The sequence below is a fragment of the Gossypium hirsutum genome, chromosome D10 (assembly GCF_007990345.1).
Source record: "Gossypium hirsutum isolate 1008001.06 chromosome D10, Gossypium_hirsutum_v2.1, whole genome shotgun sequence".
Lineage (NCBI taxonomy): Eukaryota > Viridiplantae > Streptophyta > Magnoliopsida > Malvales > Malvaceae > Gossypium > Gossypium hirsutum.
In genome coordinates this window covers 871,764-881,795 of record NC_053446.1, presented here as the reverse complement: position 1 = coordinate 881,795, position 10,032 = coordinate 871,764, and the positions used below count along the sequence as shown (strand labels likewise).

Sequence of the window (10,032 nt, the reverse complement as noted above, 5' to 3'; positions counted from 1 at the left end):
TTCAAATTTAATCAATTAAAATTTAATTGATCAAATTCTCGGAATAAAAAAAAATAATTAAATTTCAAAATCTAAAAAATCTAGGGATTGGAGGAAAATAAACCATTTTTTTACTAATATTGAATTTTCATTAAGTCATGTGTTTGATAAAGGTTAAAAATTTCAAGGAAAAAAAAGTAGAATATGATAAATTAGTAAATAACTACTTATTTAAAAAAAAACACATTTTTGAAATAAATTATCACAATATTCAAATTATTTTATTCAAATCTAAATTATCCAAAAATATTATATTAATAAAATTAAAATTATAAAATTAATGAATTTTAAAAATCAAAATTTTACCCATTATCAATAACATTTCATCATTTAATTATCATAATTCATAAAACAACATTAATTAATGATTATAATTTCAACATTTATAAAATTTTTCAACACATTTATGTTTAATGGCCTCTTCTGATTCGCTTTTATTTATAAAATAGTATATTTAATTTTTTTATTTTATATTATATTATTATTATAATATTTAATTTCACCATCATCATTATTTCTAGGTTTAACTCACCTAAATGTATCGCGTATCAAAATACAGTAAATTTTTAAAAAAAATTTCTTTGAATCTTCGCCGACACAAATAAAACATAACACTCATTCTCACATTATAATATACATATAAAAGGAGTAACACTCTCTCTTCATTACTACTCTCAAGCTTCGAATCTATGCATTTTCTTTTCACCTTTTTTTTTTCTCCTTTAATGGCGATGTCCCCAACCACTGAACCTCCCAACAACTACAGCTTCTTCTTCTTCTTCACATTCACTTCATCTTCATCCTTCTTCTTCACCTTTGCTTGCTCCTCCATGGTTATTTATCATATGTTGCACCTCACCTGATCTTTCACCTCTCTAAACACTGCTCAAAATCAACTGTAAAGTGTAAACTACTATCACTACTACTACTAAAAGACGACCCCTTTCTCCCCACCCCAAAGAGAGAAATGAAGCTACCGATAATGGGTTTTATTAACAAAGCTTTTTCTCTTTCCATGACTCATTTGTTTCTTACTGAGTTAATCTTACTCGGTTTGATGATTTCTGTTTTCATTCCAGCTCAATGCTTCACTGATGCTACCGATGGTAATTTTTTCTTTTTAGATTTTTGGGTTTTTTTGTTTGGCATTGGCTTCATTGATTTGTTGTATGATCTTTTGAAAATATGAGGAAAAGAAGGGAGAAAATGAATATTTTGCTTTGATTTTGTGATATTGTTTTTTTTTTGGGAATATGTGATACTTTTTATAGAATACAGTAGCAAAAAAAAAGCTACAAATTCTGGGTTTTAGTTATATTTGGTTATGGTGAGGTGACATTTTATCATATAGATGGAAGATTTAATTCAATATAATCTGTATTTGATTTATGATTTTGGAACATGGGATTTTGTTATTAAGCTGTTTACTTACTTCTTTGCAGTTCAAGCTCTTCAGGTTTTATACACTTCATTGAACAGTCCTACAGAGTTAACAAATTGGAATAGTGATGGTAATGATCCATGTGAAGAACCATGGAAAGGGGTTGCCTGTGAAGGCTCAGCTGTTGTTTCCATGTATGAAAGTACATATTTTTAGAATGTATCTATTCGATTTTTTGGAATTTCGTACCTTGTTGATCAGTTTTGGTTAATTAATTGGTGTTTGTTATTTGTTTAACAGTGATGTTTCTGGACTAGGACTTTCTGGAACTATGGGATACTTGCTCAATGATCTTATGTCCTTGAAAACACTGTAAGATGGTCTCATTGCTCGAGTTTTCAATATATGGAGAACGTTTCTCTTTTATTAATCATCTAACTAGTTAATTTACCTTTTTTCTTCTTTGTATTATGTTAGTGATTTGAGTAACAACAACATTCATGACACGATTCCATATCAGTTGCCACCGAATCTTACGAGCCTGTAATGTCTCTGATTTGTTTTGTTTCTGTTGTTATAACGAGTTCATTTTGATGCTAAATGTTAAAATGATTTATTTATTATATGATTCAGGAATGTTGCAGGTAATAACTTAAGTGGGAGTCTTCCTTATTCCATTTCCACTATGGTTACTCTTACTTACCTGTAAGTTATATATCTCACAGTCGAGTGGCAAATCAAATTTCCTCTCGTTTTCCTAATCCTAAATCTTCATGTTATAGGAACGTAAGCTATAATTCACTTTCCCCTTCAGTTGGAGATGTTTTTGCTAATCTTACCAACCTCGGGACCTTGTAAGAGAGCTCAACCTTTTGTATTATTATAATCTATTGGTTTTGTTCTATGTATAATACCTTAATAACATTAAACCATATTATTATAGGTACTCGTAGTATATTTCCATGCTGAATAAGATTCGGTTACCTTGTTAATATGCAGGGATCTTTCCTTCAACAATTTTAGTGGGGATCTACCTGTTTCATTTAGCTCATTGACCAATCTTTCGGCGCTGTAAGTGTTGCTTCATTAAGAGCTAAAACAAAAGGAAAAATGGGTTTCAGATATTTATAGAGCTTGACCGAGTTCTGTTGATGAACTTGTGGCAGGTATATGCAGAACAATCAATTTTCCGGTTCTCTTAATGTTCTCTCGGGTTTACCTTTGAACACTCTGTAAGTTTAACTTTTCTCGTGTACTGCTGTTTGGTCTACATGTTCTCTTGTATGTTCTTATGCATCCTAGATTCTGAAACAGAAATGTTGCCAACAACAATTTAAGTGGATGGATTCCTCAAGAACTTTTTTCACTCCTGACTTTTATGTAAGTCTCAATGTATATCATTGCTGGCAATATAACTTTTTCGATATTTATGCAAAATGTTTGACTTTGTTATAAAAATGAAACAGATGCGATGGGAATTCCTTTGCCAATGGACCTGCTCCTCTGCCACTACCATATAGTCCACCTCCACCTGGTAGATCTCGTCATAAACATAAAATTCGACCAGGAACTCGTAAATCCCCCGATTCCGATGCTCAATCATCAGATTCAGATAAGGGACCATCAGCTGGACAAATTGTAGGCATTGTTCTTGGTTCTTTGTTGCTACTTGTCCTTGTACTACTTGCTGCTGTTTTCTGTATTCATAAAAATAAACAGAAGGTGAGTGGTGCAAGAGCTTCAAAGGGAAGTTTTTCAGCTGGCTCCAATGATGGTATGTTAGTGAAATTGTTATATTTTAACTATTGTTTGAACCCATGAAACCGAATGTTGCTTTGCATTGAGTGTCCTAACGATGCTGGACGTGTATTATGCTTCGCTTTTACAGGACATACCGAGATGCAAGAGCAGAGAGTGAAAAGTGTTGCTGCCGTTATAGATTTGAAACCCCCACCAGCAGAAAAGGTGACAACGGTCGATAGGATTTCCAAAAATGGATCTCTAAACAGAATGAAGTCACCGATCACTGCTACATCATATACCGTCGCAGCTTTACAAACAGCAACAAATAGTTTCAGTCAAGAATACCTTATCGGCGAAGGTTCCCTTGGTCGTGTTTACAAGGCCGAGTTTCCAAACGGAAAGGTAGCTTCATTTTTTAAGCAATACATCGTTTTTCACTGTGATAACTAATGATTCTTTACGTTGTTTGATCTTAGGCAATGGCTATTAAAAAAATAGACAATGCTGCATTATCATTACAAGAGGAAGACAATTTTCTAGAAGCTGTCTCCAATATGTCACGTTTGAGACATCCTAATATAGTTACATTGGCCGGATACTGTGCCGAGCATGGACAGCGTCTTTTGGTATATGAATATGTAGGCAACGGTAGCCTTCATGATATGCTGCACTTTTCTGATGATGGTGGCAAGACATTAAGCTGGAATGCACGTGTCGGAGTAGCGCTCGGCACTGCTCGGGCTTTAGAGTATGTTATATGTGTATGATTGTTTTCAGTCCGTCTATCCCTCAGCTGTTTTTGACGAACCATTGTTTCAGGTACTTGCATGAAGTTTGCTTGCCTTCAGTTGTACATAGAAATTTCAAGTCGGCAAACATTTTACTTGACGATGAACTCAATCCGCACTTGTCCGACTGTGGCTTAGCTGCTCTTAATCCAAATACCGAGCGGCAGGTTTCAACACAGGTGGTTGGTTCATTTGGTTATAGTGCTCCCGAGTTTGCATTGTCGGGAATATATACCGTAAAGAGTGATGTGTATAGCTTCGGGGTGGTGATGTTGGAGCTGCTAACTGGTCGGAAACCACTAGACAGGTACAACCCATTGTCTAGCTAATGATCTTTTATACATTGCCATTGTTACAATACTAAAAATTTCGTTCCATTTGTGCTAGTTCAAGGGTGAGATCAGAACAATCACTTGTCCGTTGGGCCACTCCACAACTACACGATATCGATGCCCTTGCGAAAATGGTTGATCCTACACTCAATGGCATGTATCCTGCAAAATCTCTGTCGCGTTTTGCCGACATCATCGCTCTATGTGTTCAGGTAAAGGAACTTACTAGTGCACATTAAGTATCAAGTGAAGAACACGATCATACGACATACTATCAACCTTTTTATTTTGTTTGTTTTAATGCAGCCGGAACCCGAGTTTCGACCTCCCATGTCTGAGGTCGTGCAAGCGTTAGTGAGGTTAGTACAAAGGGCAAGTGTTGTGAAACGGCGACCAAGCGATGAATTGGGATTCGGGTATAAGACTCCAGATCATGAGGCGGGGGACTTTTCGTTTTAAGGTCTGGGAAAACCATCAATCCCGAAAATCGAAAGAGTAATCAAGTTTATGTAATTATATGTCTCATACGTTGACACTTTTTTTTAAAAAGTTTATTATAGTGTTTACGGTGCAAATATATAGGTGTATTATTGGACAACATGATGCACATTCATGTTTTTTGCATCATAGTAATAAAATAATAATTTTCTGTAGTTTTCAAGCATGTACGTGACATTTCCCATGTTACACAAGTTGGTCTTTGTTTCTCATGGTTAATCCCCTTGTCTTTGGCTCTATTCGACTAGAATTTGCCACACAAGTTGCATGAATGGAATATGGACATTGAGAAAGAAATATGACAGAAAAGGACAATGTTCGTTGATGAAAAGAGGGAAAAACTCTTTGTGTCAGCCCACTTGCGTCCTTTTTATGTTTAATGTTGAAGGACTTCCTTTTAATCGCTTGCCTTTTGTTCATTAGATAAATGTCATAATCAATTCTTGGTAATAAATTTACGTATTAAAAGTTAAATTATATTTTATATCTTTTACTTAAAAAATAAATAAATTAATAATTAAAGAGTAAATTGATTCGATTAAAAATTCTATCAATTAAATACGGGTTCATCAATCTATTATTCCGTTAGCCAATTAGTTATTAAGAGTACAAATATATGTAATCTTTAACAGCTTTGATTTAATATACAAAAATTAATTTACATATTTTTTGAACAATAAAATAAAATACAATTTGATACTTTAACCTAAATTAATGACTCTACCCTTTCTTTCCTATTATTAAAAAAATAAATAAATTTAATCATTATCATTAAAGAACAAATTGATTAATCTATTTAAAATTTAGTCCCTCTTAACTCAAAATATCATCCATTTCACTATTTATTAAAGATTAACATTTATTTTTTTAAAAATATTTCATCCATTTTTATTGAATTAGTTCATCCATAATAAGAAATACACATGTATTGTCTAATTACTCCATCAACACTTTGTAAAAATAAATTGAATTTTTAACAAAAAAAATAGAAGCGAAAACTAATGTACAAAACTAATTTATCCACTATCCATTTTTAAATATAGAGCAGAATATAATCCAACTAATACAAGGACCTCGGTGGTAATTTTACCAAAAAAACTACTGTTGCAGAGCATTTATATATTGTTGTTTAATAGCAATCTCATATTATCTTAAAACCATGTGTAATAACAATTATTAGAAGAAAACACAAAAACTAACAATGATCTCCATATCCTAGATCAAACTACATGAAAAAGTGGCAATACTATAGCCTCAAAAGTTGCATACGACATGACATAAATATGAATAGGTCTGCATATAATATGCAATTTTTGCCTTCAAATTTCCTTCCCATATAAAATTCATCTTTTAGAGAAATGTAGGGGAAAGATCCATTGGAAATGGATTGCCTATAACATTATCCATAAAATAGTGTGGATTATGTGTACCATCCATTACCACAAACTGCATATCTTCAGATGGTTTCCAATGTCTTTTCCTTTGGTTAATGAACCAGTTGTTGATTTGTTTCTGATCCAAACCGGTTGATTCCGCCAGGGCAAGCTTTTGCGACTCCTGCGGATCGAGTTTCGGTCATTTTATGTTGATGATATAAGCTGTTGATGGCACTATTAAGTTGTCGAACGTGATACTTACCGAAGGGTATGGCCATTTGTAATGTCTACTCCACCAATCCAATAATTGTTGCCTGGCTTCCTTAGGTAGCTTACCTTTCTTCCTTTTTTTCATAAACTCTTGCTTTAAGCTGAATAAATATCCGCTGTATCTCTGTAAAAGTTTATCTTTAAGTTCTCGATCTTCCGCGAGGGGATCGATGAAACTTTTGTTGTTTACATCAGTTTCTTCTTCAGATGATCCATTCCTTTCAAAAGTTTCAGTACCATAAGCTGAAATGCATAATAAAATTAGTAAAGCTCCTCACATGAACATGTATATATGATAAAAGTACCATGAACATGTATATATGATAAAAGTACCATGGAGGCCCTTACACTAAAAGTCTGATTACATTTCGCTCCATTACTCAAAAAATAGATAAATTCTTTTTACTATTTGATTTAATGTACAGAATAATTTTTCCATTTTTTGAGGAGGAGAAAAATACAATCTCTTGGTAAAAGGATCTACTTCAATAAACCTTCCATTAACTCAAAAAGCTCGTATTCATATGAGGATCTCCTCATATGATCCAACATTAACAGCAACTATGGCCTCACTAAGTTAAGAACAACATCAATATGGAAGAGTAAATTGGAGAAACATTAGTATTATAGCTTAAGCTCATATATATATATATCCATATAGCCTTTGTAGCTAACATGAAGAGAGCACCCTGTTTGATATATAAACCAATCATAAGGTAGCAAGGGATAAATAATCCACCATGTAAGATGAAGTCTAAATGAAGCGTGAACACGAGCGGCAAGAAACAAAAAGGGCTGTAAATGTCTACAATTAGAGATGCTAGTGTATGTATTACTACTAACAAGTAACTCAAAGCCAAGCAGCGACAAAAAAATATTAACATTCAAACACATATAATCTGCTAATGAGTTTCACTCCTCATGGCAACTGTAACTGACAGATGATCAAATGCTTTGAGAAGCATCACAAAGAGGTGAAAACCCACGGTGTTTATTGGTGTATATATATTCTATTTTATAGGTACATATTACAAATTGGCGGGGAGGATGACAAGAATAGGGTTTAAACCCAGGTGTTTGGTATGCCATCAAGGAACTTAACCACCACTTGTTTACGCTGTTGGTGGCATATATGCTCTTACCAGCATCAGTCTTATCTTATGAACCTTTACAACTTTGCAAGACCATTGTCACAAATTCAAGTAGGTAAGAGCAATTTTAGGTTTTAACTGAGAAGGCTGACCCTTTCGATTTTTTTGATTTCGGTTTAATCGGGTGAAGCTGATTGGTCGGTTTTGATCTCGATTTAATTCGTTTATTCAATTAATTATTGGTTTCAAGGACCTTCATTATATTATTTTAAATAAAATAAATATATAATGATATAAACCAAACCTAATATCCCTAAATCTAACTCTAACTCAAAGTCGGTTAATCGAAAATTCGACATTTTTTTAATTAAAATTGGTCGGATCAATTTTCTCATGTTAAAATAAAACCCGACTGATTGAACCAACTAAATTTAGGGTCTAATTGACATATATAATATATCCCTTACAAATACTAACTTTTCACTATATTAACCCTACTTTGATCAAACCCTAATTTCTTACGAATTTTGTTCAATCTCAGATTCTTTTTTTTTTTAAACTTAAGCAGTGCCCTAGGAACAATCTCCTCTAAACCATATACAATATTTTGTTATCATCACTGCAGCTAACATGTCCAAAGAAACCCAGATATGCATATGGTAGAGAGTTTTTAACTTTGGAGGAGTATTATCACCAGAATTTGAAGATGAAACTGTGAGGGCTTTGAATTGACACTCGATCCTTTGGAGGAAAACCATGGCTTCCTTGAATGGTTTAGACAGCTCTTGTTCATATTTAATCAGCATCTCACAGTAAGCTTCCATGAACTGATCAAGTGCTGGATCTTCACCCATGTAACTGGTGCTACTAGTACCCCCCACGGTGGCAGCAGTCGCGCATGCTTCTTCCAATCTCGCCACCACTTCAGGCGGTGCTCCAACCTGCAGATTTTTTATTACAAAAAACTAAATGATACATGACAAGAAACAAAGGTTATAAACATGTTTTGGTTCTTTTTTTAGGTTTCACCTTTTGGCAATTGACATAAGCGGCCAACAGACGGTGATAGTGAGGGTGAGACATGATCTTGGCTTTCATAGAAGAAGAAGAGCTGCCATCATCATCATTATTATTGTTCTCCATGAAATAACACCCTGTATTGTTGAGGATCATAGAGGGTGAACCGCTGGTGCTATTATGGTTCGGGTCTTGATTGTTGGTGGGAGGTAAAGGAAGAAATAAAGGATTATTCGAGTCCATATGATGATGATGATGATGATGGGAAGACATGGATGGCATCATAGACACATGACATGGTCCATTGCAAGTATTATTGTTGTGTCCAAAAGCCAACATGCAAGAAGTGCTATTGGAACCACCTTCCATTATCTCTTTCTCTTTCTCTCTCACTGTCTTATCTTTTCCTAGTTGTTCTTCACTTAGGGTACTAAACCATATCTCTAAAATTCTCCACGAGATTTATGCTACAAAACCCAGCCAACTGTGAAACGTGGGTGATTTATATTTCTAGTCATTTTTGCACCATGAAAAACAAGATAGCAGTGTTTTTGAAGTTCAATGTTGACAGTGCAGTAGGGATATATATGCTAAAGCTTTTACCTTCCCGATGAAGGAAAAAAGCCCTCTCACCTTCTTTTGCTGCAGTTACTGCCAGTGATGGCTGCCATTTCTGGCAAAATATTAAAGAAAAAGAAGAGGGGGGATTTTATTTTTGTTGTTTTAGAAAAAGAAAGGAACGATCAAATCAAGGGGAAGAAGAGCAAACAAATCAGAATATATATCTGTACGTACTGTGCTGATCTTTAGTTTTCTTTCATACACTGGGTTTTAGGGTTTATCATTATCATCGGTCCACTCATTCAACTTTAGCATTTATGTTATGTTGCTTCAAAGTTCAAACCCTACTACCATTTACCTCACATATCATAATTTTAGAATGTGTGTTATTTGCGAAATTTTTGGTAATGTTTTTATTATAGTTAGCTCATTTTTTAAATCCTAAAAAGATAAAAATTGAAAAATTATAGCTGTTTAATTAAGTCACGTTAGAAATTAAAAAATTATACCATTAACATGAAATATGCTAAATTGATTATTGAATATGTTAATTTTCTCTGTTGAATTGATCAAAAGGTAAATTTATATTTTTCGATACAGATTTTAAACGATATGACTAATTGTAGATTAATTTTTTTTTCTTTTTTTATTTTAACTGTCAATTTAAAATAATCTCACGATACCCTATTATAATGAGATTTTTAAATAAATGTCACCTCAATTTTTTATATGACTGATAGTAATAATATATTTGTTGATACTAAAAACAAGGTTAGACTTGAAAATCATTTACTCAATAGTTAAGGAGTTGTTAATGAGAATTAATTAAGGATCCCTTCGAATGAATGTTTAATTTTTACTTTATTTTATGTTACAGTATTTAATTTTATTATCATTACTATTTTATATTAATCACAAATAAATTATCGATAAACG

At 33.3% G+C, this 10,032-nt stretch overlaps 2 protein-coding genes across 3 annotated transcripts; one reads left to right on the top strand and one right to left on the bottom strand.

Annotated features, from left to right (window-relative positions):
* Positions 1 to 677: 677 nt before the first annotated feature.
* On the top strand, positions 678 to 4,936 carry LOC107935393 (protein STRUBBELIG-RECEPTOR FAMILY 8). 2 transcript variants are annotated; one of them, XM_016867992.2, is made up of 15 exons: positions 678 to 1,145; positions 1,482 to 1,614; positions 1,721 to 1,792; positions 1,898 to 1,963; positions 2,054 to 2,125; positions 2,203 to 2,274; positions 2,420 to 2,491; positions 2,587 to 2,652; positions 2,735 to 2,800; positions 2,887 to 3,194; positions 3,309 to 3,565; positions 3,640 to 3,911; positions 3,983 to 4,258; positions 4,339 to 4,495; positions 4,590 to 4,936. In XM_016867992.2, the coding sequence occupies exons 1-15, from the start codon at positions 1,007 to 1,009 to the stop codon at positions 4,740 to 4,742; spliced, it is 2,181 nt and encodes a 726-aa protein (XP_016723481.2). In that variant the 5' UTR covers positions 678 to 1,006; the 3' UTR covers positions 4,743 to 4,936. The 2 variants fall into 2 exon arrangements, with proteins under 2 accessions (XP_016723481.2, XP_040958578.1); XM_041102644.1 differs by lacking the exon at positions 678 to 1,145 and having other exon boundaries at positions 1,494 to 1,622.
* A 929-nt stretch (positions 4,937 to 5,865) lies between these two features.
* Positions 5,866 to 9,134, bottom strand: LOC107935395 (homeobox protein SBH1). Its single transcript, XM_016867993.2, has 4 exons — positions 8,548 to 9,134; positions 8,213 to 8,459; positions 6,420 to 6,670; positions 5,866 to 6,338 (listed from the first exon to the last, which is right to left on the bottom strand). Exons 1-4 carry the CDS (start codon positions 8,902 to 8,904, stop codon positions 6,132 to 6,134), a joined length of 1,062 nt encoding a protein of 353 aa, XP_016723482.1. The 5' UTR covers positions 8,905 to 9,134; the 3' UTR covers positions 5,866 to 6,131.
* Positions 9,135 to 10,032: the final 898 nt, after the last annotated feature.

What these genes read in the sequence shown, in the direction of transcription:
- LOC107935393 (XM_016867992.2), top strand. Translation starts at nt 1,007, where the DNA reads ATGAAGCTACCGATAATGGGTTTTATTAACAAAGCTTTTTCTCTTTCC. An exon ending in CCACCGAATCTTACGAGCCT is followed by an intron (nt 1,964 to 2,053) that starts GTAATGTCTCTG and finishes TATATGATTCAG; the next exon opens with GAATGTTGCAGGTAATAACT. An exon ending in TTTTCACTCCTGACTTTTAT is followed by an intron (nt 2,801 to 2,886) that starts GTAAGTCTCAAT and finishes AAAATGAAACAG; the next exon opens with ATGCGATGGGAATTCCTTTG.
- LOC107935395 (XM_016867993.2), bottom strand. Translation starts at nt 8,904, where the DNA reads ATGGAAGGTGGTTCCAATAGCACTTCTTGCATGTTGGCTTTTGGACAC. An exon ending in AGTTTCATCTTCAAATTCTG is followed by an intron (nt 6,671 to 8,212) that starts GTGATAATACTC and finishes TATGCATTTCAG; the next exon opens with CTTATGGTACTGAAACTTTT. An exon ending in ACAAATGGCCATACCCTTCG is followed by an intron (nt 6,339 to 6,419) that starts GTAAGTATCACG and finishes CTCGATCCGCAG; the next exon opens with GAGTCGCAAAAGCTTGCCCT.